Source organism: Anastrepha obliqua, chromosome 3 (assembly GCF_027943255.1).
Source record: "Anastrepha obliqua isolate idAnaObli1 chromosome 3, idAnaObli1_1.0, whole genome shotgun sequence".
NCBI classification, from domain to species: Eukaryota; Metazoa; Arthropoda; class Insecta; order Diptera; family Tephritidae; genus Anastrepha; species Anastrepha obliqua.
Window position 1 is genome coordinate 40,000,001 of NC_072894.1, and position 15,794 is coordinate 40,015,794.

The 15,794-nt window shown below is 36.5% G+C and overlaps 1 protein-coding gene across 3 annotated transcripts in view; it reads right to left on the reverse strand.

Moving 5' to 3' along the window:
• Positions 1-15,794, reverse strand: part of LOC129241202 (SCY1-like protein 2) — a 104,691-nt gene that overhangs the window by 79,032 nt on the left and 9,865 nt on the right. For all 3 annotated transcript variants that reach the window (XM_054877418.1, XM_054877417.1, XM_054877416.1), the window contains exons 4-7: positions 14,168-14,323; positions 10,927-11,047; positions 10,022-10,117; positions 7,944-8,089 (exon numbers count right to left, since the gene is read on the reverse strand). In XM_054877418.1, the coding sequence (XP_054733393.1) occupies positions 7,944-8,089; positions 10,022-10,117; positions 10,927-11,047; positions 14,168-14,323 (519 nt within the window). The remainder of the gene's footprint in view (positions 1-7,943; positions 8,090-10,021; positions 10,118-10,926; positions 11,048-14,167; positions 14,324-15,794) is intronic.

The following is a 15,794-nucleotide window of genomic DNA, read 5'->3' on the forward strand; positions in this document are numbered from 1 at the left end:
GATATTGCTACAATTGTATTGGTGGCATTTTTTCTAGCGTACTGCACAAAATGTCAAAGACACCCTGGAACTCATCTATCAGATGGACCCGCCCATACATTTTTTTCGAAAAACGATGTGCATGCAGCAATAAAAAGGCTCAAAACAAAGAAAGATAGCGGATGTGATGTCATCGCTTGAGAACTGCCCGGTAAAGGAGTCTCGTTTTCTCACGAATGTATTGTATAAGTATACAATAATGTTGTACTAACAGATTTTGTTCCTCCACAATGGAAATAAAACTGATCCTTAAATCAGGAAAATACGCAGAAAAAGTGGAAACTTCTTGTATCATACCTTCAGCTTAATGCCCATTGCCTTTAAAGTTATGCAGTCCGTTTTCCTTAAAATTATTGTGCCCACATTTACAGATTGAATATGAATACCTAATCACCAATTCGGCTTCAGAAAAAAAAAAAACAAGTAGACAGACTCGTAAATAGTATTCACAAAGCTTTTGAGCAATTCTCGACATATGTACATATCTCAAGCCTTCGACCCCGTTTGTCTTGACGGCTTACTTTGCAAAATAAAAGTCACTCTACCCATTAATAAGTATACTGACACTGACACAGACTGACACTTCTTTGATAAACAAAACGAAAAACAATCTGAACTCTACGACAGTTTAGCTGGCGTACCCTCTGGCTCAATACTTTACTTGCTTTACACGAAAGATCTACCATTCACAGAGGAAACTATTTTCGGACCTTTTACAGATGACACCGCCCTATTCGCTATTAACTTCCACTCCACACTTCCACTTCGCTCAAACTCCAGACAGGACTTGATAAAATAGCTCAATGACCGAAAATTTGGAAAATAAATGCAAGCAGACAAAATCTGCTGAAGTTACTTTTACACTCAAATGAAACACCCGTTAAACTTAATAATGTAATCATACCCCAAAATAATGTGACGAAATGGCTTGGCATATTTTCATCAAACGCAAAGCACTTGGAATTAAACTCGACAACCTATATTGGTTACTTAATCGAAATTCCCATGTTTTTCTTCACCAATATGATCTATGGTATACAACTTTGGGACACTGCAGCTATCTCTAACATCGAAATGCTGCAAAGATTCCAGTCCAAAATTTTAGGAATGATTACAAATGCTCCATATTACATCACAAATGCCCAAATGCATCTCAAACTTCTCAGAATTGCTGAAAAAATAAAAAAGCTTGCCACATCTCACCATAAAAGACTTCAATCGCACACAAACCCCTTAAACACAGAAATAACTCTCAATCCCATCTCCTTAAAAGACTAAAAAGGAAATCAACCGTGGTCTTATAATGCCAATAATCAAAAATCTTAGGATTAAAATATATTATATTTTTGAGGTCAATGACTATCGCGGCCCATCTTAATGGACAACTTTTCGATGAGATCTTTGCATAAATTGATCACGAGGCCAGTGATTTCAAGTAGCCACACAAAAAAGTACGAGCGGCGTTAAGTCAAATGATTTCGGTGGCCAGTGAACCATAGCTGAAATTAATTCCCGAAGCCAAAGAATAATATCCCCCAAAGCCTATTAGCGAACTATTTGTGGTTTTTTTGGGGTTTAGCTCTTCAGTTAAAAGATCTCATCCGTCCCGTGAAAAATAACCACAAATAAGAGGGGATACTCGGCAAGACACCAAAAAAAGGGTGTAAGTGCCAATTATTATTAATTGATCTTTGTCAGGTCTCGATAATAACTCGCCAATCTAACTTTTCCGCACAATGTGGCATAGTGTGCTGTAAATTTTTCCGCACAAGACAGTAATATAAGGTTGTCAAAAAAGTCTTGCGGTATTTTTATTGAATTTTCAATTGATCATAAAATTGTTTATAATAATGCGATTTAAGTCAAATATGCGCCGTTTTGTTCGATGACGAGTTCCCAACGAGATGCCAACTTCATAATGCCCCTCTTATAGAAGCTCGCTTCGATATTTTCAAAAAACCCGCAAGACTTTTTTGACAACCTTATATTTCCGAAAGTCCTTGGATTTCTTTGACATATAGAAACTGCTTCAACAGACCCTGATCCGGCTATCCCAATCTTATGGATAAATTACGAACTGTGGACTCTGCTGGATGGTCACAAACACCATAAACTGGATGTGCACGAAATGTTTGGCGTACATGTAGATTCTAATGCAATGTTGAATCTTGCAGTATTCCATGATTGAATGTCAAGACTAAAGTATTGCCAAATTTCAGAGCAGTTGCTTTACTAAGATGACCGCTAAACGCTATCAAAGTTTGGGTGTACCTACGGGAAAACCCTCTACGTACATTCATTCAATTTAAACTTTATCAATGTCAATAGCTTTTTGCAACAGCACATAAACTTCCGTTTCTAGATGATAGTTTGGCTTAAGCATCAGCATTTAGGACTCTTAAACGAAGTACTTCACTGCAATAAAGGCAATTCGGAAGCATAACACTTCAAACCAATTATAATCGGAAACAGACAAAAAAAAAAAACAAAGAAAAAGCAAGCACTATGAAGGAATCAGTTTACAATTGTTTTTTTTTTTTTCTTGGCCACTTCAGTGAATTAAGTTTCTATAGTAGTTGAATTAATTCTGTTGTTTTTTTCTGGAATTTACCATGCTTAAAAATTGAGATAAAAGCAAACAGCATTGATTGCTTCACTGCAGGTGAACAAGGAAAATAGATTGCCAAAAATCAATCTCCCAGCAGCGACTTGTGTGTAGCGGTCTTCTTCTTATATCATACTTGTATAATCATTACAGCACCACAATTCAAAATTTTATTTAATCAGAGTTACCCTCATACATAGTCCCACTTCTTCGAAGTGGATATCATTATTAAATATTTAAGCAGAAAGTTGAATGAGGAAGCTCGTTTTCCAATTCATATTTGACTGATGTCAGCGCAAGATGGGTATAAAAAAAATTACTCCACTTCAAAAGCATAAAAATGGTAAATTGTTCTCGCCAACCGAATTATTATTGCAGACGAAATTTGCTTTGAGTCGAACCTGAGTCGAAGCAAGAGTCTATCCAGGGCCATACAAAATGTATGACACCGTGTCAAATAACTCAATCGGCTGGAGAGGTGATGGATACTGCTGTTTGGGAATCCATGTTGCTGTTGGATCAAAAAGAAAACACTTAAAGTATGTATTACCTTCAATTAAAAAAAAAATGTCTTTAAAAAAAAAATGTCTTGAACTGTGTTTGTCTTGCACAACCCTTCATCCACTCATATTGCGATGATTGCCATGCACAAGTGTAGCTTCGCAACATTCAAAGCCGCCAGACTTTTTTTATGCGATGTTTTTTCATGGCAGAAATACACCTGCCGAGAGGCGACCGCTATTCGAAAAAACTTGATCTATTATTTTAGCGTTTCATGCACGCAGATTTGAACCTACGCCCTTTCGAATGGTAGACACGCACCAACCCATACGGCTACGGTGGTCACCATACAAATCTTCAAAACACTGAGTAACTGCAAAGCACATATTTCAGCCAGTTTTTTATACGTACAGTCTGTCTAATGGAAGCGTAGTCGCAATAAGTTAGAAACTATTTGGCCTATTCGATTCTAACTAACTGCATTGCATGGACTTATAATATTTATTATATTTTTATTTTATGTGCACATTCTTACTATTGTTCACTAATTTTAAAACAAATTTGATAAAGGATTACTTATTCTTTTTTACATTAAACCAAACTACAAAATATGAGATATGATATTGTGGTAATTGTCTCTGCATCGGGCTGCTTCAACCAACTGTCCTCAATCCTGTCTGCTCTCTTATGTTACTTAGCTTTCTTCCCATTCCTCGGTGGCCTTCGATGTTACCTTGCACAAACAGTTGCAACAACTCGTATTTAGGACCACGCCTAATATGACCAAAATATGAGGTTTTGCGGCGCTTTATCTTTAAGAAAAGCTCTCTATCTTTTCTAGGTTTCGTAAAGACTTCTCTGTTACTAACTGATAACACTCAATTATTCATACTCGTAACCTTTATTCATACTCGTAACCTTTAGAGATACACACCTTACATTAAATCAAACCAAACGTAACATTTCAGGAACCAAAGACTTAATTTCCTGTTGAAGCTTTTACTGGAAAGAAATTTTCTGAAATTGAAGAAAACTTCTCTCGCTGCTCTAAACCGACAGCAAATTCATCTGTTATTTGTCCATGTTCCGCTAAGCCAATATCCTAAATACTTAAATCGCGATACTCTTTGGATCGGATTGTCATATAAGTTATCATAGGTTTAATATATAACGATTTTTTTATTATTATTATTCCATACTCTTTTAGGAGCTAAAGGATTCAACAAAAGTTTTCCAAACATTTTTATTTCTAGACATAAATCTCAGTTCATTAAAGGATTTTCCAGTTTCATTGCGGATAGTTCTTTACCAAGTCATCTATGGTCTGCCTCTTCTTCTCGTTCCAAGTCAAGGCGGCATGCGGTATTTCCTCGTAAGGCTTTCGCAGAGTATGCCCTATCTTCTTTTCTTTTCTAACGATTATAACGATTTTATTGGTTTCAAAACAGTTACAATTTTTAATTTTATTGGTTTTGGTCGTTAGAGTCTGGCAAAAGACTAAAGACTAAACCAAAACTCAAGCTTATTTTATTGATAGTAAATGCAGCAGCGAATGAAGTTGGTATTCTTGCCGCAGGTAACTTCCAACACGCGCACCTTCGCAGACATAGCGTCAGGATTTGTATGCGAGCGAAATGTTTCCCATTAGCGCATTAGCAGGTGTCATACGAGGGGTGCCTTTTATATGTCGGGATTAGAGAACAAAAACAAATTTTAATCATCGAAAATCACTTTAATGTTTTTCAAAATATTCTCCATGAAGATCTATACACTTTTGCATGCGTTTGAACCAATTGTCGAAGCACTATTGCCACTCTGAATGAGGTACCTCCAAAACATGCATTCTGAATGCCGCAACCGCTTCTTCAGGTGTCGAAAAACGTTGACCTCTCAGTTTGTTTTTTACGTACGGGAATAAAAAGAAGTCAGAAGAAGAAGACTATACGGCGGATGACCCATTAATTCGATGTTTTGGGTGCTCAAAAATGCAGTTGTTTGAGTCGATGTGTGAGAGCTCGCATTGTCCTGGTGAAGAGTGATCCGTCTTTGGCGATTGGTTTTCCTAATTTCTTGTAAGACAACTGGAAAACAAATGGTTGTGTACCACTCAGAATTTACTATTCTGCGTTGTTCTAATGGTACGGTTGCGACATGTCCAGTTTTTCCGAAAAAACAGGCGACCATTTGCTTGGAAGTGCTTCGTGCGCGAACAACTTTTGTTGGATTTGGCTCATCTGGAAACACCCATACAGTCGACTGCTGTTTACTTTCGGGGTCATACGCGTAAATCCATGATTTATCACCTGTCACGATGTCATAGACGTGTTTCGAAGCCCCGCGATCGTATTTTTTGAGCATTTCCCTCGACCAATCGACACGAGCCTTTTTTTGAGCGATTGACAAATTGTGTGCGATTCAACGTGAACAAATTTTTTTGACAGTCAAATGTTTATGCAATATTGAATGTATACTGGTTCCACTAATGCCTAAGATTGTCTCAATCTCACGATAGGTCAAATGACGATCTTGCAATATCAGTTCGCGTACAGCATCAATGGTTTTCGGAACAACAACTGAATTTGGACGACCTTCACGAAATTCGTCTTGGAGTGAACTACGACCACGATTGAATTCACCATACCATCGATAAACACTGGTCCTTGATGGAGCTTTATCGCCAAAAAATGAATTAAGTTCATCCATGCAATGTTGCTGAGTTAATCCACGTCGAAAGTTGTAAAAAATAATCGCACGAAAATGTTCACGATTTAATTTCATTTTTGGACCGAGATGAATCTTTTAAGTTACTGTAAACTATAAACAAATAGCGCTGGTATTTCAAAACGTTCTGGTTCTGAGTACGTAAAAGCCAAAAAATGTCAAACTTTGCGATACAGCTGTCAGTTGCCAGATTGCAACACCAGGGTTGCCAAATCCCGAAATATAAAAGGCACCCCTCGTATTCGCTATGCGTTGTTTGCGGACAAGAGCGTCAGCGTTTTATATGGGAACGTAATGTTTGCCATGAAGACGATAGCACGTATTAATTTATACATAAATGTTTGAATCGGTGATTTGTTGAATTTGGTTTTTTTGGTGTTAATGCTAAGGCCGTATTGCAGAGTTTTTTTCGCTGACTTCATTAACGAGATATTGCAGGACATTAATTTTGAGAGCCAATATTGTGAAGGCATCGGCAAATCGTATATTATTTATTATTTCGCTATTGACTTTTATTCCTAAGCTTCTTCACATATAAAGTATATTCCGAGTATAAATTAAAGACCATTAGTGTAAAATACATCCTTGGTGAACTGTCCTCTTGAATGCAACATCACTTCTCACATCCTTTTTTAGTCTCGCGTTCGCAGTTTGGCCCCAATACGAGTTGAAAATGCACCTTATTTATTTTTCATCAATATCTTAAAATGTCAAATATTTTTGTGGCAGTACCAAATCAAAAGCCTTTTCATAGTCAGTGAAGCATATAAAGATAACCCTCCGAACTTCTTTACAGTTTTGTACTAGAACTTGAAGGCTGAACATCGCTACGCGCTTTCATATAGCTTGTTTGAATCCCAATTATGTGCAACCCATTGATTGTTCACATTTTGTAAATAATTTTTTTGGCCTCCTCTGGCAAAGTCATTGACATTTTTAACTTCGGTATACGGCGGCCGCCGTAGCCGAATGGGTTGTTGCGCGACTACCATTCGGAATTCACAGAGAGAACGTAGGTTCAAATCTCGGCGAAACACCAAAATTAAAAGAAAAAGAAAAACATGTTTCTAATAGCGGTCGCCCCTCGGCAAGCAATGGCAAACCTCTGAGTGTATTTCTGCCATTAAAAAGTTCCTCATAAAAATATCTGACGTTCGGAGTTGGCTTAAAACTGTACGTCCCTCCATTTGTGGAACAACATCAAGACGCACACCACAAAGGAGGAGGAGCTCGGGTGTACGCGCCAATTATATAATATATATGTATATGTAAATACCATTTCACCAATTTATTTATGATTAATTAAGTCTTCGACTTCTTCAAATATTTTGCTAAAGATGCACGTGATATTTTTATACTTTTAGAGGGTGTACATAGGAACACTGCTTGCAATAGTTTCACTACGCGGAGCTCATTTTGTAAAAACAACGTACGTCTTCTAAATTTCTCACAAAAGTAACAAATTGCACAACGCGTATTGCGAAAAGGATACGCCTATTTAGCGGCGCACAAATTATTTTATAATGCAACTCTTACACGCTACGGTTACACATCTATTAGACAGACTGTGCACAGTTTATGTGTTATGAGTTCTGAGTTTTGAGCCTGTATTTATTACTTCAAGTCAGCTTTTTTGTTTTTGTACTTTAAATAAATGAAGCTAGAAATCTAATTAGGTTTTGAGGAAAATTGTTGATTACATTTGTATACAAGTGGCGCACTGCTCGGGTTAGGTGTGTGTCTAGAAAGATGAATGGCATCTGTGAAGTGAATTTTACTGAATAGAAGCTGCAAAGGTGTAGAAGTTTGTTGTTACTATGTATATGTATATGAGTGCATAGAAAAAGTATGATGTTGAGCTTGAGTTGCAAATAAAGTTATCGAATGAAAAGCAATCAAATTTGTTTCTAGCAAAATAGTTTAAGAAGATAACGCAAGATAAATGAATGCATCTCCATAAATATAAGTATTGCCCTACTATATTTTTTGCTATTCAAATAATATAATAATAGTATAAATATGTATGCGTTTTTAAAATATTACAGTGTATAAAAAGAAAATAAATTAAGCTACTTACCGTTTCCAACTGCTTCATATAATTTGAAACTATATTACCGGCTTGTATAAGCGGACGTCCATTATTGAAGACGGCACATATTACCAAACCCAATGAAAACATATCACTAAGTAGGCTGCCCTTCGAAGTTAATTGAGTCTCGGGAGCTGGGTAAGGAAAAAGGAAATACAAATATAATATAGTTTAGGTCAACATTGTAGGTTATAAAAATTTTAGTATATTTGTATTTAATTTTAAGCATTTTAGAAATTAGTGACACCGAGTTGGGGAATCGATCAACAGAGTTCGGCGTACATATATGAAGGGATTCTTGTTCTTTAAACTTAAAATTATATCGACATAAAATCGGTCAGAATATGGACTATGGTACTTAGATACATGCCTAATTGGAAATTTAGAATATTTCAGGGATTTGGGCCTTAATTTGAACTCACTTTATATACCAAATCAAATTGGCAGCGACTCTGCTGGACTAACTTTACGAAAAATTTGCAAGCGAAAGCAACAACGAAGTTATCGAGCAAGATTCACAGCTAGCGAGTATGGTTATACCTCATAAAATTGGCATAACTCACTATTTTACAAACAAGTGCAATTTAAGGCAGCTACATTCCAGCTTTGATGTGTTCATTTGCGAGGGCGGTTCAATAAGTACACGTGTTTGATGACAGAGGGCGTTTCTGAGAGAAGTTGGTGTTAGCACCGACGGCAAAACAATTTTCAGACTAATTGATAGGTTAGTAAGGATTTGGCAACTATTCGAGTAAGACGTGTTTCGTGATTTTTGCAGAATCGTTCGGTACTTCGCTTTTTGTTCTTGGAGGAGATAAAAGCAAAGCTGAAAGCTGTCTATGACCACGGTTAGATATTGGTTCAACGAATTTAAACGTGGGCCAACATCTGTTTTTGATGACGGCATGATTCTCGCTGATCGACGAACGAAAATGCGCGAAGTAACAGAGACCATAGGTGTGTCGACCGGAATGCCAATTAATATTTAAGTTGGTGATAAAAACATTGTTGGCCCGATGGGTGCCGCGATTGCTCACGGTGTACAACAAGCGGATGCGGCTGTTAACTTTGAAGCAGTGTTTGGAGCAATTTAAGCGAGATCCGAAGGAATTTGTGCGCCGAGTTGTCACCGTTGATGAAACCTGGATCCATCATTACACACCAGAAACTAAGCAACAATCAAAACAATGGATTTCCCCCGGTGAATCTGCTACAAAGAAGACGAAGACAGAAGACAATTTAAAACCACTCACTTCATTTAGATAAAACTATTAATTTTAATTTAACAAAAACTCACTTCGAATGACTCACTATAAAATTAAGCACTTGCAAAAGGCAAAGGTACTCCCACAACTTCGCTTTAGATGGCCAAATCTTGTATTCTATCATCGTTGCTTCCACATCGAACTTTACGTTGCCTTTGTTGTAATGCTGCAAGGAACAATTGCTGTTGCATCCTTAAACTTTTAAGATTAAGCAAGTAAGCTTTTCTAAACTGCAATCAAAACTCGATGGTATTGACTAGGAAAACTCAATATGTTTATTATAAACGAATAGAATTCGTTCTAAAATTAGGTTTTTCGCCATTTTTCCCACACCAAAAATCAAAACTCTTTCAGCTGTCAAAAACTAATTGTCTAAGCTGAATTGTATGTGAGCAAACACGAAACTTAATGACTAAATTTAAAGCTTACTTGTCTCTGCTAATTGGTATTTTTTATCATAGTCTCAGTCTGCCGCCATTTTTAGCGCATAAAGATGTCAGCAGAAAGAATGTTGGGAGAGTCAGTGAATGGCCAAAACTACGCTCATCTGTTCTTTTCTCAAACAACAAAAGAAACAAAGGGACAATTTTGGATTTTTGGAAAACAATCATCTCCGTAATGCTACATTTTTCAATTCTTTAAAGTTATGTACTCTGCACTGTGCAAATGGAAGTTCAAGGCAACTAATTGTAGAAACAGTGTCTCATTATCGTCTGCGCCATTATTTTAGTTGGAAAGGAACCAAACAAACACCTACTTTTATCTTAGTGATAGTTATAAGTATTATTATTATATACTTACCCATAAAATCCAAGTTGGGTTGAGCCATTTTCGATACCCTGTTACTCCAAGGTTGACAAGGAACTAACTCATTTACATCAGTCTCATTCATTCTTTCTGTTGAAAATATATAGAAATAAAAGCAAGTAAGAAAGTGCTAAATTTGGTTCGGACTACAATTTATATACCCGCGCTCCTTTTAGTAAAATTGAATTTTTGCTGACGGTTCAAACTTGAAATCAAACTCACAGGCAATGCGAAAATATGAAACCGGCGGAGGTTCCATATAAAATGTGGCCCTATGTTGGATCGAAATAAGTTTGGGAGGAAAAGGTGCACCACGCTTTGGCGAATTTTATTAAGCCGTTATCGAAATGCATGCATTTTTGGTTTTACTATTAAATAGTTTTTCGTATTAAATAGTTTTTCGTATTAAATAATTCCTTCAATTATAACAGAGTTATTAAATTTTTTTCGTTTGAAAATTAAAGTTATATGGGTTGGCGTGGTTATTGACCAATTTCAAAACCACACTAACTTGGACAAAGAGTAATATGTGTACCAAGTTTAATTGACACATATTAATTTTTGCTCGAGCTATCATGCGCACGGACATGCGGCGGACAGCTTCGAAACCCTAAAATTGTAATTGCATTTATTACTATAGAAATTAACTGAAGTTAGGGAAGTCTGATTATTTGCGCTATCGATTTTCCCACACAAAGAGAATATATGGCTAATTTTAGCTAGAGACAGCAAATGGTGCATGTTATAATAAATCCATAAATACGTATATAGTATATTAAAATATTACCAGGTACAAGTTAAAATAAAATTATTATCAAATTATATTTTTCAACCTAGGTCAGCACAAGCGAGAGTATATAAAACCAATAAATTGATAAATTTTAAATAAATGCGCTCACCAATAAATTCTAAGCCAGCCAGCTTCCAGGTACCACGTTTGGTAACCAATATTGATGATGGGCACACATTCCGATGAATAACATGGCCCGAATAATGTAAATAGGATAAAGCTTCCACTAGCTGCGTAAATGAGAAAATTGAAAATTAAAGAAAATGATGTGAATATATATGTATGTATTATATACTTATATGTTCATAAGTATGTATGTGCATACAAACATACACAAACCTTTAACCTTTGTATTTATGTTACGTAGAAAAGTAATACATTGGAAATGCATTTGAAATGTTGGTTTCTTACAGAGAAATGGTTGCAGCCCGATATTTAATTCTTTACAATAAGAAAATAGTCAAGCTATAACGGGTGGTTTTTCAGAAGTTTGGTTTTCGACATGAAAATAAACAAGGTCCAGCGACTGGTTCCCACGCAAATAAGATTAAGATGATCCACGTCAAGGACGACCAAAAACAATAACAACACCAGAAATTATTTGAATATCATCGAGCGACTGAAAGAGTTTAAGCTGGCACCTCATTGAGCGATGAAAGAAATATTTTGACTCAAGTATTGGGCTGTCGCATGAAACAACAATGAAACAAAAACACATTCGAATGCGACTTTCTCAGCAACATTTAGAGGGTTTTCGAAAAGCTAAAGTAGATTTTGTGCAATGATTCAACACTATGGCTGAGACTTGGCTCTATCACCATGATCCTTCATCAAAACAAAGGCTAAAGAGTAGTGTTAACCTGGTTCTTCGGCTCCAAATCGAGTTCTTGTCCAGAAATCGATTACTTGCAAACTGGTAAAACTGAAAATTATTGTAAACTTTTAAGTTAGCTAAATGAAAAAATTAAGAAATCGTATAAAACCCAGTTTGCAAATGAAAAAAATTAGTTTTCATCAGTACAATCCACCGTGTCGCAAGAACATGGCTAAAATCCATGAATCCATGAATTCCAGCCTGGAAATCCAATGGAGAATCTCTCTTGTCAACATGTGCTACTTTGGACTAAGTGAGCTGAGCTCTGCGTTGGAAAGATCAGATGGAGAAGAGCTTGGCTTCACTTCGTGTTTTCAATTGCCGCCGGTCAGCACGAATAAGAAACGACGCATAAGGGGTTATAGCGCCAATCAAGAAAAAAAAGAAAATCCATTTCTTAGCATCAGGCGTATTCACAAGATTTGGCCCGTAGTGACTTCCATCTGCTTGCATGCTTGCAGACCTAAAATAATTCATAAATTGGAATCTAATGAATCTAATGGAATTCGAACAATTATATAAATTTATTAATTCTGAATAAGAAAAAATCCATCACAGGCAAAACGATTAGCGAAACAAGGAGACGTCTATAACTCACTATGTTCTAAAATACTCATATGCAAGAACAAAATCAAACACTATTTAAAACGCTACTCCTAGATGCTGCGGTAATCTTAGCACAATAATATCCAGCAGAGACCACGTTTTTTTTTTTGCCTGCGTAAACGAAATTCCCGTGAAGAATAATTTCAATTCGGAGGATGGAAAATAAAAATCGGAGTGAAAATTCCAAATATGCTTAAACTTCATAAAAGGTTTCACAAAACGAATCCGCTTTTCTAAACGAGGACATTGGGCAATTTTCAATCACTTCTCCTTCATAAAATGTAGGCCCTTTACTTTAATGAATACACATTCAAACTAACGCTGGCAAATCTGTTGATGACTTTGTAAAGATGTTCTGGAATTTATTTTCCTCCTTTATGGACAAAATTGTGCGCTCAGCCATAACTAATTAAGTAAACTAAAATGTCGACCATTACCAACTTCAAATATTGCCTACATTTCTAATTTCATACACTCATACATGTGCATACTTACATTCACTCACACCTTATTTGATACAGATACGATTTTTCTGTAAAGTGGTCAATAAGTATATTCATAAATACTACAAACAAGTATTCGCTCATTTCATTGTAACAAAAAAGAAAAAATGACAACATACAGAGAATTCATGCCGCAGCTTAAATTTGTATTCTTATTATACGAGAGTTTGTAGAATGCATTTGACATAAAGCAACGTTTTGGACATTTTCGTTCCGCGAGAGAGAAAAAAGATGTAACGTAGAGGAAAAGGAGAGAAAGGGATATACCTTATATATATCTTAGATATACTTTAGGCTATTTTTTGCTTGCTAATTTTTAGGTTGCTAATTTCTAGTGAGAAATAACACTGCCTACTTTTTGGCGCTTGTTTGTTGGTGCAAACTTGTAGCAAATATATTTTTGGTGCCTACTTTTTGGCGTTATATTTCTTTGGTGCCTACTGTTTGGGGCGTTTTTGGGTCCCAATTTTTTGGCGTTTTTTTTGTGCCTACTTTTTGGCGCTTAGTTCCGTTTCCTGGCCAGTGCGTGTGCGTGCTATAAAGTGCTACCCATTTGTGGCGTTGCTGCTGTCCTGAATCGCTGCGTTTGTGCGGGTGATAAACGCTCGGAGCCTACACCGGTCGACCCTTCTCCGGTTTTTGTAAGTTTTGTCTATTTGTATTCTCTGCAAATGTTGTGAATTTATTTAGATATATATTCTTTCTCTCTCTCTCTCTCTCTCACTCTCTCTCATTCTCTCTCGGGTCTCTTTCTCTTTCTTTGTCTGCCTTGAAAGTTTCACTTCTGTTTTGTGTTCTACGGGCCACGCATGTTTTTAAGCCATGGGACCACGTACTTCGAGATATAAACATGAGTTGCTTTTGAAGCATTTTAAAGAAGCAATATCGCATCGTAAAAGAGCTGAAAAATGGCGCTTTGTAGAATTTTTAATTGTACCTTTCGTGTGGTAAATAAGGGACAACAGAATACAAATAGAACTGTGCAGAAAAATCCAAGCAAAAAGCTCCCCAGAGCTTGATGGAATGGTCGAAAAGGATTTATGTAAGACTTACCAGTGCAAGGGATAGAAGTAAAACTCCAGCATTTTGGAGGACCGTATTTTTTGTAGAGGAGATTAAGGTAAACGCATTTGCATCATTATTTTTATTTTCAACGCAATGAAATGAGTGAACACTTTTTATATTCTGTGTTGGAAAATGAAATCAAACAAAATAAATAAAATATCTTCATACTCTGTTTTTCCATTTTCACAACATATTATGAAATATATTGTAGAAGAGTCTACATAATAATCGTCTCTATATCAAATAAGGTGTGAGTGACTGTATACCGTTCAAACCAATTCATTATAACCGTACATACTCACCTGCAGAAAACCATATTTGAATTCGATATCTAAAAAATTATACTCTTTCGCATGAGCTGGCCGTTGTGGAATTGCTGTTGCTTGCTGTTGATAGCTCTGCGGGCCGGTGCCTGCTGCATTCGATGCCACGGCAATGTTTTCATAAGTTTTTGATTCCTGGAAATAATGCAGAATGGCAAATATATTCGGTTAATGGAAAGTCAAACAGAATTACAAAGTTCCAAATACAGACATGCGTTGTATGTATGTATATACATATTTATATTATAAAATATATTTACTTAATCTTACTTATCTCTAATTTTTTATTCCGTAAATTGTCACTGCAAGCCATTCTGGGCTTTAAGTAAAGGAAATTATATGCACTGCATTTTCCACCGAATTGTAGCTATGTAGTATTCAGCGATGCTCTAGCGTAATCAGCTAAAATTGTATGCTTTGAAACAACCGTGACTACATGTTTATGTACTGATATACGATTACAATTATACACGGTTTTGATATTAAAAGCGAGCCCAATTCAATAAATTTCTGCAGCTTAGGCTTAACCACATATGTAAATACACAAAATTCCATAGTTGTTGTTGTCACTTCCAGAACGCGGTAAACCCAGATTTGCTAATCTAACAAAAAATGTTAATTATCACTGCTTCCCACTTGACAACTCGGGATAAAGAAATTTCGTAAGACAATATCAAGCGCTGCCAGAGTTTTAGCAATACAAAAAGAGACGGGATTACGCATTTATTGCTATAAAAATATATTTTACACAAAAAAACTCAAACATTTTTTTTAGCTAAGAAGTAAGATCAACGATTGACCACTTTTTCGTACTAAGACGGATATTGGAAAAGTCTCGTGAATACGACATGACGACGTATCATCTTTTCATAGATTTCAAAGCAGCTTACAGCAGCATAATTCGAAACCAGCTCTTCTCAGAGATGGCCGAGCCCGGCATTGCCGATAATCGACTATGCACAATGCAAGCAAAGGCGTGAGAGTTCAAGGCAATCTGTCACAAGAGTTCGACACCATTTCTACTCCTTAATATTGCCCTTGAAAAGGTTATCAGAGATTCAGGCGTAAACACAAAGGGAACTACTTCATTTAAATCGGTTCAGTTGCTGGCTTACGTGGGCGACATGAGCAGTATTACATCCTCATTGCCTAGTTGGAAAGAAGCCTTAGAAGGTATAGAAAGAGCAACAAAAATATGCTCTTGAAAATAAATGGTCCCAAAACTAAAGCGCTTTTTCAGCTTCATCGGACTCTGTCAGAAACAATGTGGATCAATTAATGTAAATCTCTTTATAAATAGACGCTGCTGATCTTTGAGAAGAGATGTCTTTGGCGCGATATGTGATAAAGGCGAATATTGGAAGCGCTGCAACCTTAAACTCGAAAAATCGAACGTGCACTCGTTTGTAATAACCACAATAAGTCACATATTACAGCCAAATACCGACTACCCATCCCACTCTTTAGAACGTACCACCGACAGAGAAGAAGGGACTGCCTGCCGCTCAGATGATTGACGGTGCAGATGAAAACTTGGGTTTTTTGTGGTTTCAGGCATGGAAGACACAGGTACGAAACCAAGATAATTCCAGGCATAGGCTGCAGC